The 18,681-nt window shown below is 51.1% G+C and overlaps 1 protein-coding gene across 5 annotated transcripts in view; it reads left to right on the top strand.

The window, feature by feature from the left end:
• Nucleotides 1-18,681, top strand: part of ATP6V1C2 (ATPase H+ transporting V1 subunit C2) — a 54,275-nt gene that overhangs the window by 23,172 nt on the left and 12,422 nt on the right. For 4 of the 5 annotated variants that reach the window (XR_003794902.1, XR_003794903.1, XM_029231959.1 and 1 more), the window contains 4 exons: nucleotides 5,956-6,041; nucleotides 12,757-12,851; nucleotides 17,064-17,155; nucleotides 18,487-18,585. Coding sequence is in view for 2 of the 5 variants with exons in the window: in XM_029231959.1 (XP_029087792.1) it covers nucleotides 5,956-6,041; nucleotides 12,757-12,851; nucleotides 17,064-17,155; nucleotides 18,487-18,585 (372 nt within the window). In the remaining 3 variants the exon portion in view is untranslated. The remainder of the gene's footprint in view (nucleotides 1-5,955; nucleotides 6,042-12,756; nucleotides 12,852-17,063; nucleotides 17,156-18,486; nucleotides 18,586-18,681) is intronic. The other variant, XR_003794904.1, reaches the window with a different exon arrangement.

The raw sequence follows: 18,681 nt of genomic DNA, 5'->3' as shown, positions 1-18,681 counted from the left end.
AGTACATTCACATTGTTGTGCAACCGTCACTGCCATTCATTCTCAGAACTCTTTCCTCTTGCAAAACTGAAGCTCTGCTAACCCATTTTACACTACACTAACTCCTTATTCCCTCCTCCTCCCAGCTCCTGGAAACCATCATTTTACTTAAGGTTTCTATGAATTTGACTCTAGGTACCTCATTTAAGTGTAATTATACAGTGTTTCTTTTTTTATTTCACTTAACATAATGACCTCAAGTTTCATCCATGTTGTATCAGGCAGCAGAATTTCCTTCCTTTTTAAGGCTGCATGATTATTCCACTGTATGGGTAATACCACATTTTGTTTAGCGATTCATCCACCAACTGGCACTTGGATTGCTTCAATCTTTTGGCTCTTGTAAATAATGCTGCTATGTTTATTTATTTTTATTCATTATTATTTATTTAATTATTATATTATTATTTATTTCGTTTCTTTTGTTTTCTACTTACAAAAGTAACATTATGTCTTAATTCAAGCATGACATTACAGAAGTACATAGAAAGGGAAAAGTGCTGTTCTTGTACCCACAAAGGTAACCAGTGTTAACAGTTTGGTGTCTTTTCTTTCAGGATTCTCGTTTAGGTGTATACTGACATATAATTTTTTAAAGTGGGATTATAGGGCTTCCCTGGTGGTGCAGTGGTTGAGAGTCCGCCTGCCGATGCAGGGGACACGGGTTCGTGCCCCGGTCTGGGAGGATCCCGCATGCCGCGGGGCGGCTGGGCCCGTGAGCCATGGCTGCTGAGCCTGCGCGTCTGGAGCCTGTGCTCCGCAACGGGAGAGGCCACAGCAGTGAGAGGCCCGCGAACCACAAAAAAAAAAAAAAAAAAAAAAGATAGTATCTGTTGGACTTCCCTGGTGGTCCAGTGGTTAAGACTCTGCACTTCCAATGCAGGGGGCACGGGTTCGATCCCTGGTAGGGAAACTAAGATCCCACATGCTGTGTGGCCAAAAAAAAAACAAAGATAGTATCTTGTAAAAGAATATTTTTTCTTTTCTTTGTTTTACCGATTTTTAAAAATTGAATGTTATTTTACAATGTTGTGTTAGTTTCAGGTGTACAGCAAAGTGATTCAGTTTTATATATATACATATATATATATATTCTTTTTCAGATTCTTTTCCATTATAGGTTAATGTAATGGTGATTATAGGTTATTCAATAAGATATTGAATATAGTTCCCTGTGTTTTACAGTAGGTCCATGTTGTTTATCTATTTTATGTATATTAATCCCAAATTCCTAATTTATCTTTCCCCTCCCCCCCCATTGTCCCCTTTGGTAAGCATAAGTTCATTTTCTATGTCTGAGAGTCGGTTTCTGTTTTGTAAATAAGTTCATTTGTATCATTTTTTTAGATTTCACATATAAGTCTTTCTCTCTCTGACTTACTTCACTTAGTATGATAATCTCTAGGTCCATCCATGTTGCTGCAAAAGGCATTATTTCATTCTTTTTCATGGCTGAGTAATATTCCATTGTATATATGTACCACGTCTTGTTTATTCACTCATCTGTTGATGGACATTTGGGTTTGTTTCCATGTTTTGGCTATTATACACAGTGCTGCTATGAACATTGGGGTGAATGTATCTTTTCTAACTAGAGTTTTCTCTGGATATATGCCCAGGAGTGGGATTGCTAGATCATATGGTAACCCTATTTTTAGTTTTTTAAGGAACCTCCATACTGTTCTCCATAGAGCCTGTATCAATTTACATTCCCACCAACAGTGTAGGAGGGTTCCTTTTTCTCCACACCCTCTCCAGCATTTATTATTTGTAGACTTTTTCATGATGGTCATTCTGACCAGTGTGAGGTGATACCTCATTGTAGTTTTGATTTGCAATTTTCAAATAATTAGTGATATTGAGCATGTTTTCATGTGCCTGTTGGCCATCAAAAAATTTCTTTTTGAGGTAAAATGTACATACAGTGAAATGTGTACATCTTGTATGAACAGGTTGATGAATTTTGTTGGGTGCCTCAGTGTAACTAAACCCCAATCAAGGTTGCACACCATCTGCAATTTGCTTTTTTAATTAAAAATATGATTTCTATATCTTCCCTTGTGGGTTAGTATAAGCTTTTGTGTTAGAGGAGGGAGCCAGAGTTTAGTTTAGACAAGCACTGAAGAGCATGGCTTTGGAGTCATGTAGATCTGGGCTCAACTTCTGCTCTGACACTTATAACTCACTGTAGGGGGACTTTTAGCTCTTTAAGTCTTAACTTTTTCATCTTCAGAGTGGGGATGTTATCTAGCTCAAAAGAGCGTCTCAAGAATTGAGTCCCCAAAACACCTAAGAGCCCTTACAAATCGATGTTTTTTTTAAAAAAAAAAATGACGAGAAACCAGTGAAAGATATGAACACTCTATTACCAGAAGAAGATAGCCATCGGGTAGAGTCTAATAAACCTATCAGAAGATGTCCAGCCTCATCGATGATCAAACAGATGCAAGTCGGAGCACCAGTGAGATAGAACTTTTCAGCTATCAGATTGGCAGGGATTAAAAAGATCCATAATCCGTCACATTAGCAAGGATTTAGGAGGCAGGCACTCTCATCCATTGTTGGTGGGAGGGTACATTGGCTCTGTATACTTGGCGGATAATTTGGCCTTATCTGTTAAAACTGCAAGTGCTCACACCCTGTATTCCAGTAGTTACTCCTCTGCAATTTATCCTACATATGTGCCTGCACAAATGGGCAACATATATGTTTTGCTGCAAAATCATTCAAAGCGTAAACAACCCAAATGTTCAATCGAGAGAATTAGTTATGATACAACCTTGCAATGAAATGCTATGCAGTCAATGAAAGGAATGAGGAAGCTCTACCGTGACGTGTAAAGGTTTTCACAATGAACTGTAAAGTGAAAAAAGTAAATTTAAAACAGCATCTAGACTCTTAGATTCCTTTCAATGAGAAAAATGTTCTGATTTTGTCATACCACAATTCACGGATGACTGTAGTTAATGATCACAGTAAGTCAGGGAATTTTTGTTATGTGCAACAAGCAAGTTTTCCAGCAATTAAGCTTCGTCAGACTGCGCTATTCTGAGATGTTCCGTGGTGGTGTACACACCTAGGGCAGGTGTGCCTCCATGCTTTTATAGTTAAACATTTCTTGGAGGCTAGAATTGGGAACAGCAAAGAGTCATTAACAGAATGACGAGGGAGTTCTGCTTTTAGGTCGATTAGGAAGGAAGCATGTGTGTTATTTAGGTGCTATGACATTCGTTTATTCATTCAGCAAACATTTCCTGAACAGCTTCTATGCTTCAGGCATTGCCATTGGGGCTGCAGTTACTACTTCCTTCATGTAAAGAAATTACTCAAAATATGACAGAGGATATGGTAATAAGAGACAGCAACCTGCATGTGTCGCTATAATAATGATAAAGAGGAGCCCTTGACAGCATTAGAAAGAAGCTCTCTGAGAGCAGGGGCTGCTTTGTGCATAGCATCTAGGTCCACGGCACTCTAATCAGTGCTTGGCACACAGTTGATTAATGTCTGGAATTTGCTAAATGAATGAGTGAATGAGCGAATGAATTTATAGGGTCAGGGTTCTAACAAATAACAGAAGACATACTCCAATTAGGATGATTTGAGAAAGGTCTATTCATAAAGGAGCGTGTAGTTGTATGAGGGCTGTTGAGAAGCACAAGGAACGGTACAGGAACCCAGGTAGACGCAGAGAGGTTGCCACACCCCTAGGCTATAGGAGATGAGGGGAGATAGGTTACTGGAACTGGGAGGGAACCAGATTTGTACCCCCTACCCCTGCCCTCACCGTCTCCTATCGAATCTACTGGGGAACCAGAGGGCAGAGAGCCCAGACGCCTCCATCAGGCTGCCGAGAGCTCATCTGAAGGTACCTACCACAAGCTCCCGGGGGCCTGGTTCTTGATATGCATTGCACCAAACTCTGTGAGATGAGGAACATCACCCCCATTTTGCCAAGGAAACAGAATGAGATTAGCTAGGTGACTTGCCCCGTTGTCATTAGTAAGATGCAGAGCTGCTATCCTAAGAAATGCCAACACATTTGTGGAGATTTGAGCCCAGGTGGCCTAGAGCCTTGGGGTCCACAGACAAACTGGGTAGTTGGGAGGCAAATTACTCCTCTGGGCCACAGTCTCCCATCTGTAAAATGGGATGATAATCATCACAAAAATTCTCGAATTTTTGTGATGATTCAATAACAGTGATAGAGGACTTGGTAAACAAAAGAGAACCTCAACTTAATATGAACTGTGGAAGTGTTAAGTATTTGGAAATATGCCAGAATTCAAAGCACGTGTTTCCTTTTGGGTGGGAGAGTGTGGTTGTTCATTTTTTTAAAAAATTAATTAATTAATTAATTCTATTTATTCTTGGCTGCATTGGGTCTTTGTTGCTGCGCGCGGGCTTTCTCTAGTTGCGGCGAGCGGGGGCTACTGTTCATTGCAGTGCTCGGGCTTCTCATTGCGGTGACTTCTCTTGTTGCGGAGCATGGGCTCTAGGCACGCGGGCTTCAGTAGTTGTGGCATGTGGGCTCAGTAGTTGTGGTTCGCAGGCTCTAGAGCACAGGCTCAGTAGTTGTGACGCATGGGCTCAGTTGCTCCGCGGCATGTGGGATCTTCCTGGACCAGGTCTCGAACCCGTGCCCCTGCATTGGCAGGCAAATTCCCAACCACTGCACCACCAGGAAAGCCCCTTCATTTTTTGTTAATTACTTTATACTTGTATTTTTCAGTTTATGGTCACGAACATACATAAGTTAGATGCGAAAACAAGTTGCTCTCCCTGCCTACTCCGTCATTTTTTCCTTCCCTCTCTCCGTCTTTCCCTCTATCCCTCTCTTTCTTTAATCTGGGGCCTTTCAGTGCCCTCTGCCTCAGTTTTCTGTGTCGGGCCCTAGGCCCTTGGGCTCCACGCTCTGAGTGGCCACATGGCCAGTGTCTGCGTCAGCAGAAAACCGTGTTCTCCATTTGGAATTCAGTGACCTCATCCTCCTGCCTGCAAACACCTGCTCCCTCCTGGGAGCCAGGAGAATGAGTAGAGAGCGCCTGAGGCAAAGATGTAGATCATCAGAGCTTTTAGACTTTGATCCTGGTTGGCCTGCTGCCAGCTGGACTTCTAACTGATGGGCCTCCAGGAGTGGACACTCTTTGCCACCAGACACTCCTGCCTGATTAGTTCTATTAATATTTACAACAATCCCGCAAAATGGGTATCATCCCATTTTACAGAGAAGAGAACTGAGGCTCAAAGAGATTAAATAAATTTGGCCAGAGTCATACATTTGGCAGAGCCACAGTGAACTTGAGCCCTTCTGCCTCCAAGTCTCATACTTTCCTTTCCTTTCTCGTACTTTCTGGAGCCTTCAGTATGTTTTCTGAAGACTTAGAAAGTTTTAATTTTCTAATTATAAAAGCAATACTGGACTAGAATAGAAAATATGTAAAGTAGGAAGAGCATTTTCACATAGCTGCAGCCATACTGTCTGTATAAGCCTGTATCTTGTTTTCTTTCCACATAACATTATAATGCACGCCTTGTTCCATGGTATTAGAAATTCCTTGTAAACCTATTTTCAGTGGCTGCTAATAACCCCTCAGCTGGGTATACCGTCCTTCACTTAAACAATCCGCTATTGTCAAACCTTCCAGTGGCTTCCAGTTTTTCGCCGTCAGCAATGTTATTGCGAAGAACATCTTTTTATTCAGAAAGCTTTTTCTGTTTGTCCTGTTTCCTTAAGATAGTTTCCCAGAAGTGGAAACACTGGTTTAAATACTGGTTAGCATTTTGTGTCTCTCCATGCGTATTGCCGGATTGTTCTCCCAAAGGGTGACTCTGGTCCTTCTGCCGCCAGCAGAGTGCGGGAGTATTCTGAGGGCAGTTTCCTACTCTAACTGGCTTTTCGTTCTTTCCCCAAAGCCTCATAAAGAGAATGGCCCAGAGTGTGGTGGAAGTGATGGAGGATGCAAAGGGGAAGGTCCAGGAGAACCTCCTGGCCAATGGAGGTAGGTTCCTGAAGTGCGTTTATGACGGTGCTTTCCCAGCCCATTCTGGTCCCTCAGTGGCCTCAGATGTGACCACACAGTAGCGGCTGAAATGATGCAGGTACCACGGAGGCTCCAGACTGACACATCGGCACCGCTGTTTGGAAGACGTGCCCCTTTACAAGCTTATAATCCTGCTGTCTCATTTCTAAAGCATCTGGCATTTCTTACCTGTAGCTGAGCTCCTCAGTGAAATTTGAAATGAAAATGGGTTCAATGAGGTTTAATGGTTGGTTGGCTCACCCACCTTGTCTATCAGCCTCCACTTTATCCCGCATGGAGTATTCTGTCCCCACCCCCCAACCGATTTATCCCTTTCCCCAAACGAGGCTGAAAAATGCCTCCATTGCTGGGAATGCCTCAGACTGAATTCTTTAGTTGTGCCCAGTAGGCGGAGGAGAGATGGACCAAAAACACTTTGGGTAGCATGTTTGCCTTTGGTGTTCTGTCTCCCCTATGCAAACAGGGTAAATCTTTAGATTCCAAGGATGTTTTGGTCCATGAATTAGTGTACAAACAATTTGAGTGCACTTAAAACGTGCAAGACAAAAACTTAGAGGCTTTGGAAACCTTAGAATTAGGTGTTTCAGCATCTGTAGAGATAATTAGACCTATGACTCTACGCATAAGTATACTGAAAATGAGAACATATATTCTATATTTAATATTTATTTATATCATTTATTACATATAAATTAAAGTCTTTTCCCTTCGGGGAACATTTCTTTTTTTGGCCGCCGTGTGGCATGCGGGGTCTTAACTCCCTCATCAGGGATCGAACTCGTGCCCCCTGTAGTGGAAGCGTGGAGTCCTAACCACTGAACCGCCAGGGAATTCCCTCCTGGGAACATTCGAAAGCTTTTTCTTTGCTTGTTTTAACTGATACATGGAAATGTTCGTACTCCCAAATCTGAACTTAGTTTTGTATGTTAATGCAGTCTAATAACTCCACCTTATTACGTTGCAGGTTTGAAGGAGAAAATGAAATGTTTAAAGAGTAGGTTGTGCGTTGTTTGTTGTGTGCGTGCTCAGTGTGCCACCCGCATGTCCCCGGGAAGGTGGAATCTCAGTCTGGTTGTAGGGATACAGTGATCAGGTGACGATGGATTTCTCAAATGACAATCTCGTAGCGTGGTCACGATATCCATATAACACAGATAGCAGCTGTTTTTTCCCTCCCCGCTCTTCCTTGCATCTCCCTTGCCTCGAGGGAGGCAAGGCATGCAGCACTGTATGCCTCCTGAAGTGGTGAATGCCTTGACCCTGGAGTTCAAGATCAACTTGGGCATCTTTTGTCTTGTGGTTCGCTTCTTGCCGTGATGGCTGTCCCTAGCGTCCTCCTGCCTGTTCTTGGGGGCTGGCTCATACAGGGAGCCCTCTTCTCTCAGGCCCCTCCTGGGAGAGTCCCTATGCTCAAACAAGCCATTTCTGGTTTCCCTGTTCGAAGGTGTCGTTTGCTTTGGTTTTTTCTCCAGCCTGCTCAGACTGGTGGAATTGAAGCCAGCAGATCCTCTTAGGACGAATACAAATCTTTACAGATTAGAAGTCACCAAAATGCCTTCCCAAATGCAATCTGTTAGTTACACTGAGATTTCTTGCCGAGGCTAATCAAAAAAAATTATTTTGTTCAATTGATGAACTGATCTTACTTCCCAGCAGGTAACTCATAGGGCCCTAGACTGAAGCGCAGACTTAGGGCCTAGAGCTACTTTTCTACATAAAAACCTGGTCCTGAGGATTCTAGGATTTGAGCTCACATTACAATAATGATCAAAATGCTTACATTCTATTCAAAATTCACGTCAATTAAAATTAGATGTTATTATTACATCGTATCCATTCCCAGTCCAAATGGCACGACTCTAAGAGCCGCTGCTTCTCCTCTCAGGAGGTGGGAATTCAGCTTCATTTGTTCGTAAGTGTTTCATTATCTCTAGGCCGCCTGGGAGTTGGGTGCCCACAACTTCCAGCTGGTCCCGTACCCCAGCCCTGTGCGAACAAAGGTCAAGGACGCTAGGGCAGAGCTCATGGCCGGCTGCTGAACATTGCTCATGCACACGTAGTAAAGGCTCTGAAAAGTACTGCAGTCAAGAGACCTTTGAGACAGTTTGTCTCAGGCTTTCCTGATATTATCCGGATGGGGAAATATTTTTCTTCTGCAGAGCACCCAGGGAACTAGTGATTGAGAGAATTCACTGGAGAAACTCAGTGTTGCCCCCAGCAGGTGGGATTTTAATCTGATGTCCCTGAGGGTACACCCAAGTCTTCTGGGCTGTGTTTGCTGGAGGGCCAGCAGTACTGGCCTTGGAACAGTCAGGCTTGGTCCTTTGTGACCTTGGCAGGTCGCCTCCCTGGGTCTTGGTTTTCTCACCTGTCGGCTCTCTGCTCTGCCTGGGCACCTTTTGTTTTTGTTGGTTCTCTGCCTCTCGCTGCGCTTGGAGCGTGGAAGGACACAGACTCTGATTGCAGCAGAGGCTGACGCGCAGAGTCAGAACCACCTGAAGGCCCGTCTGGCTGCCCGGGCAGCAGGCCGCCGCCTGTGTGGTCACAGGTCCTTCTTTCTGCCGCTGCCGGGAAGGCCTTGTTTTGGTTCTTAGATGACATCATTGTTGCTCAAGGGCAACCGCCTGTGTACAGCGTGTTTTGATTCAAAGTGAGCCTGCCCGGGCCGTGGTCTGACCTCACAGGCCCTTGATCCAAGCCCCATACTGCTCCCTCGAGACCAGGCTTCCGGACTTCAGCTGGGGAGAGGGGAGGGGACGGGAGCCTGTCATTTCCGGGGCAGGCGGAGCGGAGGCTGCGGTCCTGGAAGCACAGGAGGGCCCAGGGCTGCCGCTTTCTAAGGCTGAGGGCGTCCTCAGGCAGAGTGGGCAAGGCCCTTGGATGCGTGAGCTGGGGCTGCGGGGAGGGGGCAGTGTCTGGAGCTGGGGCTGGTGCTTTCCACCTGGAAGAGGAGGTGGAAGAGCTCACAGTCACGAACCAGAGGTTTCTGGAGGCTTCTGTCGGGAGACCTTCACCGTCTCCTTGTCTCACTCATCAGACACGCGTGCCTGGCCGTCGAGTACCAGGCAGTGTGCTGGGTGCTGGGCATCCAGCGATGACTGTCCTCCAGGAGCTCACGGCCTGGGGACCAGACCCACAGTGCCTGACGTGCTGTGATGGAAACCAAGTGCTTAGGAGCCCCCACGAGGAGGGGGGCTGAGTCTTAAAGGAGTCACAGGCATTCTAGTAGAAAAGAGGGACGCGTTCTTTTTGGTTTGAGCGCCGTAAAAGCCTGGAGTTTGTGAAAATGCATGGACACGAGACCTTGTCTGAAATGTACCTCTTCTAAGCAACCCGGATAGTGTTAGTACAATAATCAGGGTTAATAGGCAGATTCTCATACGAAGCACTTGCTCCCTGCTGGGCACTGTCACAGGCTCTGGGGACACAGAGATAATCACCTGCCCTCAAGGAGGCTGAAAGAGCAAGGGAAGCACGGGTGATCGTGCAGCGTCATTAGTGTGATGAGGCAAGCATCCCAGGGCTCAGGCCAGCAGGGGGAGGGAGGGCTGGGCAGGCTTGCAGGAGTTGGTCTCCAGCCTGATGTTTAGGACAAGAGCAGCAGTGAGAGAGAGAGTGAGGGGTCGGGGGTGGCTTAGCTTGGGTGGTGGTGTGCCCATGGGGTCTGGGGTGGGCAGAGGCAGGAGTCTCTAGAGCACACATCTGCCTGGCACCTGCCTAGGGCGGGCTGTTCCCTGGCCTGTGTGGTGGGCGATGGCTCCCACCGGGCAGCATGTGACCGCATGGGAGGTGTGTGACCGTTGTGCTTGCCCAGGGCCTGGCCCACAGTAGGATCCAGTAGCAGGATCAGGGTGACTGCTGGCACACGAGGAGCCCTTTGCGACCGTCAGTTCTGCCTCTGACTGCGCCCCTGCCATCATCCAGACCTCAATGCAGTTCCTCCGAGGCCTGGATCCTTCCTACAAAGTCATTTCCCTGCCCTAGTGTAGCAATCCCCAAATCCATATTAATAACCAAATTAATACCAAAATCTGTATTAGCTCGGGCTGCCATATCAAAATACTGCAGACTGGAGGCTTAAACCACAGATGTTTATGTCTCACAGCTCTGGAGGCTGGAAATTCAAGGTCAAGGTGATGGCGGATGTGGTTCCTGGTGAGAACCTGCTCCCTTCCCTGTGTGTTCACACGGTCCTTGCTTGGTGGGAGCACGGGGGGTGTGGGGGCTCTTTGGTTTCTCCTTATAAGGGCACTAGTCCACTTGGGTCAGGGCCCCACCCTTGGTGCCTCAGAGGCCCTCTTGTCAATCCCAACACCGTTGGAATCTGAAGGACCCTCTAAGTCAGGAGACCAGAGGTATCGGAGTGTGGTTCTTGCGGAGATGCCGACAACGGCAGCTTCCCTGTCCCCCCAGAGTGTGGCTGCTCCTGCCCGAGGCCGGGGCGGGGAAGGGGCGTGGTCCTCCCTGGCCTCCACGTTCCTTGTCTCCTTTTCTGGTGGACGTTACACGACTTACTCTGTGCCAGAGTTTCCTCATCTCTGAAATGGAGATAATAATAATATTGAACAGGGTTGAAGGGTAAATGAACTGAAATAACTCATGCGTCCAGGCCACAGTAAAGCACCAGCCAGCGTCAGCTACTGTAATGGTCATCACCAGCGTCGTCATCCTGCTGACCTCCCTCCCACAGCCCACTTCCCTCCTCCAAGCCCCACTTCATTTCCATCTGCCGTGCGGGAACTTAACTGACCCGAATATCCGACTTAGCTCGTCCCGTCCGCTCGCCTCTGCTCCATCCCAGGCTGCCGCCTCCCCGCTGCCTGGCCGAGTGAGCATCCCCTCCTTTCACCTAGTCACCCAACCTGGAAACCCAGGTGTACCCCGAGCCTCCTTCGTGCCCCAGGGGTAATTGTCCCTGCGTGCCGTTGTTGGCCCCCTGCCTCTACTCCCCGGGCATGGGCCCCTCTTAGCTTTCCCTTCTGTCTCCCTCACAGCCCCAGAGAAGGCTCCTCAGAGCACCAGTATCCTCCCCCGGCTATGTCCTGACCTCTTGGTGACCTTTCCGCAGTGCTGTTGAGGTTGGAGTGACGCGTGTCCCACTCCTGGCATGTGCGAGGGGCTCAGGAGGTGGGCCTGGTGTCTGTATCGCCACAGGAGAAGGTGTAGACGTGACTTTCCTGACCCTGCCTGGCCTTCCTGTTCCCGCTCCGTCCACACTCCCTGCTCCATCAGCGTGACCCAGGGAGTCCTCATGCCCCGCGTGTGACGCTCACCAGTCCACCCCGCCTGATGCCCGGTGTCCTCCTTCACCGGCCACGTGGCAAACTTCATCCCATTCTGTCCCTGCGTGAATACGGGGTCCTCACGAAGCCCTTGGAGTGCCCCCCAGGACAGGAGGCAGGTGTGGGCTCTCCCCCTCCTTCCTCAGCCCCTGCCAGCCTTGTGTTACACTGCTCACTGTGGTGTCATGTTTGACTCGTGTCCCGAGCAAACAGGGAGCACCTCGAAGGCGAGGGGGCTACGGTCTGCTGTTCCCAGCACAGTAGTGAGCTGGCCTTCAGTCGCGGTGACTGAAAGTTGAGGGAGCAGTGACCAGTCGCTTTTCACCTGTGTGAAGGGCCGGCGTCCACATAACCTGGGGGGAGAACCCAGGATAGCAAGGCTGGGGGCCCCCTTAGCGCATCCTACACTGAAGGGGTAATGGACTGGGGTGTAGCCTGCAGCTGGCCCCCGGGTTGCACCCTTTCAATGTGCCTAGAGCTCACCTGAGGAGAGAGGGCCCTCAGGAGGTGTGCGGACACCCCTTCGCACACGCACTTCTCAGGTCAGGAGGCTGAGGTGCAAAGAGGTTTGGTTACTAACACGCCTCAGGGCCCCCAGGCGCCGCTGCCTGACTTCGCAGCCCCTCCTCCACCCGGTTAGAGACAATCACACCCTGAGCACACAGGTTTAGGCTTCGGAGAAAGGAAGAGAGAAAAGGAAATTTGAGAAAACACTGATTTGTTCCACCCACTATGCACTTTTATATAAAGAACATACCCTGACAAATGCACATCTGTACCAGGTGGTAAAAACCACCTTCACTAACTCCAGTATTTCGCTAATGTTGAAAATGCCTTTGTTGAAATAGACGCGTGTGAGGACCTGGCCCATGTCTAGCGCTGGGACGTGGGAGAGGCAGGGAGATGGTCATCTGCTGGGCAGGTGGCACCAACGGTGGCTGTGGGGTCTTGGGGGTTGGCTTGGGGCTCTCTGGGGTACCTTTGGGGTACCTCGAACTGACAACTCAGCTGGGAGTGTGGTCGAACCAACTGGAAAAGGCAGGGGATTCGTCTGGTGCCGCAGAATATCTCCGACTTCGTGGCCACCCCCTGGGAGAGCAGGGCCTCCCACGCGCGGGGCTCTGGGGCAGCCGTCTGAGTTTGAGCTTGGGTGCAGGAGCGCACCTTTACAGCATCCTGAGGGTAGGGCTACCCGTGGTCCTGGCTGATGGTTGGCCTGGCCCTCTGCTCCCGTGGGGAGCATCTGCTCTCCCGGAGAGGGAGGGCGCCCTGAGTCTGTCCTTCCGTTTCTCTCATTGCTTCCTCGGTTTCAGTGGGGATGCTTGGCCTGCCTGCGTCTCAGGAGAGACGGGGAGTCCACTGTCCGGTGCAATGTGTTTATGTTCTTCCAGCGGACTTAACGTCCTTTGTGACCCACTTCGAATGGGACATGGCCAAGTACCCTGCGAAGCAGCCGCTGGTGAGCATAGCAGACACTCTGGCAAAGGTAAGAGAAGGGCCTTCTCTCGGGGGACGTCATGCTGCTGTGACCGGCGTCACTGACCATCTGGGGTGAAGCTACATGGCGTTTGCACCCTAGCGAAGCGAGGAGGGACTTTCCGGAGGCGGGAGGCTGGGTGGGTCCTCGCCCTGCCCAGTGGCCCTGGGTGGGGTCCCTTCCCGTCTGGCTCCCGCCAGCCCTGACTGGGCCCTGAGCTGTGGCCTTCCATGCGCCGGGCAAGGTCAGACACCTTTGGGTTTCAGGGCAGCCCTGGAAACGGCTTGGTGACCACCTGTCCTCCCTACACCTCTTCCAAATCTGCCACTGGGCAGGGTGGCTTCGTCTTACAGGACACTGCCCTCGATGGGTGCTCTGAGCCCCTAGTGTTCTGACCCCAGACCCCGGCGCCTGTCCACTGCGCTCCCCTTTGAAAGGTGCTGATGGAGAAGTCAGTCCCACCCTGACTCTCCCGACCCGACGGCCATCGTTCACTTAACAAAAACTGTCTGCTTCCGTGGAGTTTGGCTTAAGAGCCCTAACTCCTGGGAGGCATCTCCCGGGGTCCCACCCCTGCTGACAGTGGGGAGGCCGGTGGGTGCTGCCCCCATGATTGCACTGCCTCGGTGAGCGGGGGGCCTCCAGCTTCTGCTGCGTTAATAAGAGCACCAGGGCGGAGCCCTCTGGGGACGTCGCGGGTGTCCTGCAGTGTGTTGACTCCCGTTGGTCCCCCTGAGGGTGGGCGCTGACGAAGCTCCTGAGGTTTAGCCTGATGGTTTATGGCCACTGTCCCTCCCCTCCCTCCAAGATGCACAGAGCCCCTGATATGTCACGTCTCCTGTGGCTGGGTGGCTGGGGAGCATCTCAGCCAGACCAGGAACAAAGCCTTCCTGTTGTCTCAGGGCGACAGAAGCGCCCAGGTGTGTCTGGGCGGCTCAGGTGAAGGCGATGGGCTGCTGGGACCGCCCCCCCCCCCCACTGCAGTCCTGTGCATCTCCTGCTGGCAGGCTGGCACCTGGCCTTTGTCTCTGGGAGCACGGGTGGGATCAGAAGGCTCCGGAATCTGGGTGCGGCTCGTCGGGCCCCCTTTACATCAGAGGTCCCAGCCCCTCCTGGGGCGATTGGGCTGTGATTCTGGAAGGCCCTTCGAGGAGGGGCTCCCAGAGCACCTGTGCCAGGTGTGGCATCCAGGAGGGTGTTGTGCACCTCCACCCCCAAGCTGGAAGCACACAGTAGTTTGTGGGACTGACCGCTCCCCGCCCTGCTCTGGTGAGGCCAGGCCGAGCCAGGCAGCATGGCCAGGGCTGTGCCAAACGCCCACTGGGGACAGCGCTCGCCGGCATGGCTGTCCCGGGGATGCAGGCAGTGAGGAGGGTTCCCAGAGTGCATCGGGGTGTCAGCTGAGCGGGGGAGCAGAGCAGTTGTAGAGGACAGGACCTGGCTTCTCTCTAGTCCGGGGGACCCAAAGAGTGACTTTGGCAGGAAAGCAGGGTGGAGAGGAGGGCACTGGTTTGGAAAGCGCTCCCTGTGTGCCTGGAGCCATGCTGGGCTTTTACTTCCCACGTCACCCCTATGGGGTAGGTGTCGCCTTCCTCTGCTTTCAGATGGGGAAGCTGGCTGAGAGGTGGCGTGGCATCCCCCAGGACCTGCAGGTGTTGAAGTATTGCCCTGGGATGGGGATGCAGGTCTCGGTTGGGCCGTATGCCTGGCATCACTTCCCAAGGAAGCCCTGGGCTGGCTCCACTGCCAGGAATCAGCTTTCTGAGGCCGGCCAGGCAGAGGCTCCGGGTATCGTCTCCCTCACCCCGTCCCGCCCCAGGAGCACTCGAGCGCTGCCCTCAGCACTGGCTCAGGCCTCTTCCCCGCATCGCGAGAGCTAAATCTGTTAACTAGAGACGTCCTAGTCAGAGGAACTCCCTTCTCTGAAAGCGCCCAGTGTCTTCTAGGTGTCCGAACGGGTCTCCCCACCTGGGAGGTGCCCTGTGCTGACACTCTCAGGGCTGGGCCCCCGACCCTCCCAACAGCTGGGAACTGAGCCCACCTGCCTCCCCTAATGAAGGGGAGCGAGGATGGGGACCCAGCCCCTGGCTGTGTCCATCTCCACGGGCTGGGTCACGGTGTATTTCCAAAAAGGCTCCCGAATCTCACCGGCATAACATAGCAAACAGTTTCTTTGCCTACCGCACGCATGTCCATGGTGCTCGGTGGGGGCCTGCTCCCTCCAAACCACTTGGGCAGCGGCCGCTGGCGTCTCCACCACCTGAAGCATCTCTGGGTGCTGTGCAGAGAGGTTCACGGGGCCTCAAGGCTCTGCCTGGCGCACCTGCCCCTCGGTGGTGGGAAGTGCATGCCAGCCACATGCCAGAAGGGGCAGGACTGCGGGAGCGCTTGGCTCTGGACATGTCCTCGAAGCACTGCCTTGTGCTGGCCGCTCTGCCCAGAATCGCAGAGATCACCCAGACCCAGTCTGCCCTTGAGGGGCTCAGTCTGTTGAAGAAAGAGCTCACCTTTCTGGATGACCTGCTCTGAGGACTGTAGCAGCTCATGGTAATTCCATGGCACTGAGCTCAGAGAGGTTCAGGAGCTGACACCACGTCACACAGCCAGAGCTGGAACTGGCATTCAAATTCGGGCCTGACAGGTTCCCAAGTCTTAGTTCCTCTCGTTGTTTTGCGGGTTTCTAAACACTGTAGTTTTTCTAAAACTCTGTAGTTTTTCCATGACTTGTGGTAAAATCAGAAGAATAAAGATGACACAGGATTTTTTGTTTGATTTTTTTTCCTTTAAAAAAAATACAAATGTATAAATCTTATTTTAAAAATCAAGATCTGTGGCTCGTAGCCATGTCAATTTCCTGGTTACGATATTGTACTCTTGTTATGTGAGATGTTAGCAATGGGTGAGACGGGTACATGGGATCTCTTTCCTGTGATCGATAATCATTTCAAAGTAAAAAGGTTCTAAAAATTGTAAAAAAAAATTATAAATCTTATTTTAAAAATCAAACAATCAAAATCGAAAGATGAAAGCCCCGCCCCATCACCCACACGTCCCCTCCCCTCCAATTGCCACTCCCTTTAATCTCCCTAAAGGTAACCAATGTCTACAAGTTTAAAGTGGATCCTCTCATCTATATTAAAAGTATACATATTTCAACTCAAAATTGCATATCCTACAGATTGCCTCCTTTTTCTGTGTAGTGATTCCTGAGACGTTCCCGTAGCAGCAGTGGTGTGCTGATCTGTTGTGTGTGTTGGTGCGATGTAAATGTCCCCTCTGCAGCCCAGGGTGGGCCACCAGCGAGGCGTCCCTGAATGTGTTTCCTCCCGGTGGGACCAGCCCTCAGGCACCGTGTCGCTGGCACAGTATTCCGTGGTGTGGGTGCCGTGCTTTGTCGGGCCAGTTCTGTGTTCGTGGACCCTGCTGTTAAACTGTGAGCCAGAAAATCCCCACAGTTCCCACGTGCAAGAGGGGTCCGCCGCTGTCGCTGAGCCGCTGGCTTCAGCGACCTCGAGATACTGATTTGCAGTGGTCGTCGTAACAGCTGCTGACTTTTGAGCACTTCCGTTGAATTGGGCCTGGTGAGCATTTTTCTTTCACTGCTGTGGATGAGTTATCACCCCGGCTGAGCAGGTGGGGCACCTGAGGCCAGGCATCTGGAGAGCTGAGCCTCATTTCCCTGCCCACCGCAGGAGGGGATCCCGGACGTGCTCCTGAAACTTCCAGAACAGGGGGATATCCCTAACGTCAGGCTGGTGACCTGCCTCCAAACTGAAAAGAGCCTTCCTACCTACACAGAACAGGAAGGGGCTGCCGTGGGGCACAGCTGAGCCTGGAGACCTGGGTGCTGGTCGGGGCTGGGCTACAGCGGGTCCTCCGAGAAGCCGGGATGGGGGTCAGCCTGAGCTGACCTCTAGCAGAGCCTGAGAGCACATGGAGTTGGGGCCCTAGGGGCCCTGAGAGTACGAGATGGGCTTGAAATCGGGACAAGACTCAGCTTGCTGAGTGATCCTAGAAAAGCCATTAATCCCTTCCCTGCCTCCCGGGGTGAGCTCACTGTAGGGTCAAATGCTGGAAGGTCTGGGAGAGCAGAGGGGAGAAAAACGTAAGCCATCCCGGCAAATGGGCGGGGTGCAGCGTTTTCCTTAAGTGCGCCAGGAGCAATTTGCGGCAATTTTGAAAAGTTCAGCCAACTCTTTAAACTCTTGCTTTTCCAAATAGCAACTGGCACAGATTGAGACGGACCTGAAGTCCCGAATGGCCGCCTACAACGCTCTGAAGACAAATCTGGAGAACCTGGAGAAGAAGTCCACGTGAGTCTTCGGGGTCCCACGCTCCTTGCAGCCTCAGGGCCTGGCCAGGGCAGCGTCCAAGCCGGGCTCCTGCACGGGCCTTTCAGATCACTGGGTGAGCTGGGTGTCTGTGTCTGAGAGAGACAGCCAGCCAGCTAGATGGACAGACAGACACGGAGACACTCCTGCCTCTTCAGGAGTTACGTGCTGGGCAGGGAGGGCCAACAGTAACAGTGGTTAATTGAACATACACGGAGTGAAGGAGGGGAGGGTGAAGAGGGTCCGACAGTCTCCGTCTCCCTCTGATGTTTCTCTTTTTCTTCTTCGGATCAATGTTTATTAAGTACCCACCATACTCAGGCCTTATGCTAGGCCCTAAAGATACAAAGCAGAATAAAATATCATTTCTGCGCTTGGAGAGCTCACAGTTATTCACTCAACAAATATTTATGGAAAGTCTGCTTTGCGCAAGGGGTGCAGGTGTAAGATAAGGTCTTATAGATAAGACCGGACAGATAAGGTCTGATAGCGTAAGGAGTCCGGGACAGATGGGCACTGCAGGGTGCCTTTGGAGGGGGACCCTAAGGGCCTTATCAGTGATGGCTGGTCAGCATGGGGAAGAGGGCGTGTGGATTCCAGGTGGGGCAGTCTGGAGAGCCCTGTGGGACGGCTTTTTACCTAAAGCTTCCGGCCTTGACTAAGGGCTCGAGAGCTCTTTCCTCAGGAAGCAACGTGCACTTGGGTACTTAACCTCATGGCCTACGTGCTGATGCTACAGACCGTCCCAGTAGTTGTGTTTTGGCCCATTGGCTGATACAATAGCCTTGATCCCTGTGCTAAAAATACCATGACCTTGATGAGACAGGTTCCACTGGACACACGTACAAAGCTATTTCAGGTGAATGTCCCCTGGCTGCTGGACCTGTAAGGTGTGTAAGGTGAAACGGAGCCCTCTTCTGGGCCTGTCTCTGCCCGGAGTGGCCCAGGTGGTGGCGTGAGCCGACCGCTGTGTTCCATTTGGGTAACATAAGCTTCCTGGCGCCAGCGATCCCCTCGCACCAGCCGGTGGCTTGCGCCGGGGCAGCGCAGCTGACCGAGGTGTTGAATTCAGCTCGGGTGACTGGTGATAGGACCTGGGGTCCCGCCAGGCACCACAGTTCTGGACACAGCCGGGGGACACTTAGCCCAGGGCCCCCACCCCTCCCCAGGAAGCGTCCTGAACCTTCCTGTCCCCTGCTGTCCCAACACCTGCGTGTCATGAGAGTGCTGGGGGTCTGGGCATCCCACAGGCCCAGGGATGCCTCTGTGTGCTTTTCTGCTGATCACAACCCCTTTGTCCCACGTGGATTCAGGGGAAACCTCTTCACTCGGACACTGAGCGATATTGTGAGCAAAGAAGACTTTGTGTTGGATTCTGAGTATCTGATCACACTTCTGGTCATTGTTCCCAAGTAAGTGGACCAGGAAGGTGAGTGGTTTGGGGTCTCCATCTGGGTTGGTGATCACAGAAGGAAACTCGTCCTGCCCAACAGAGATGAAGCGGGAGT

Source organism: Monodon monoceros, unplaced genomic scaffold (genome assembly GCF_005190385.1).
Source record: "Monodon monoceros isolate NGI ecotype Baffin Bay Population unplaced genomic scaffold, NGI_Narwhal_1 Super_Scaffold_19, whole genome shotgun sequence".
Classification (NCBI taxonomy): domain Eukaryota; kingdom Metazoa; phylum Chordata; class Mammalia; order Artiodactyla; family Monodontidae; genus Monodon; species Monodon monoceros.
This window is presented reverse-complemented; position numbering and strand designations above follow the sequence as displayed.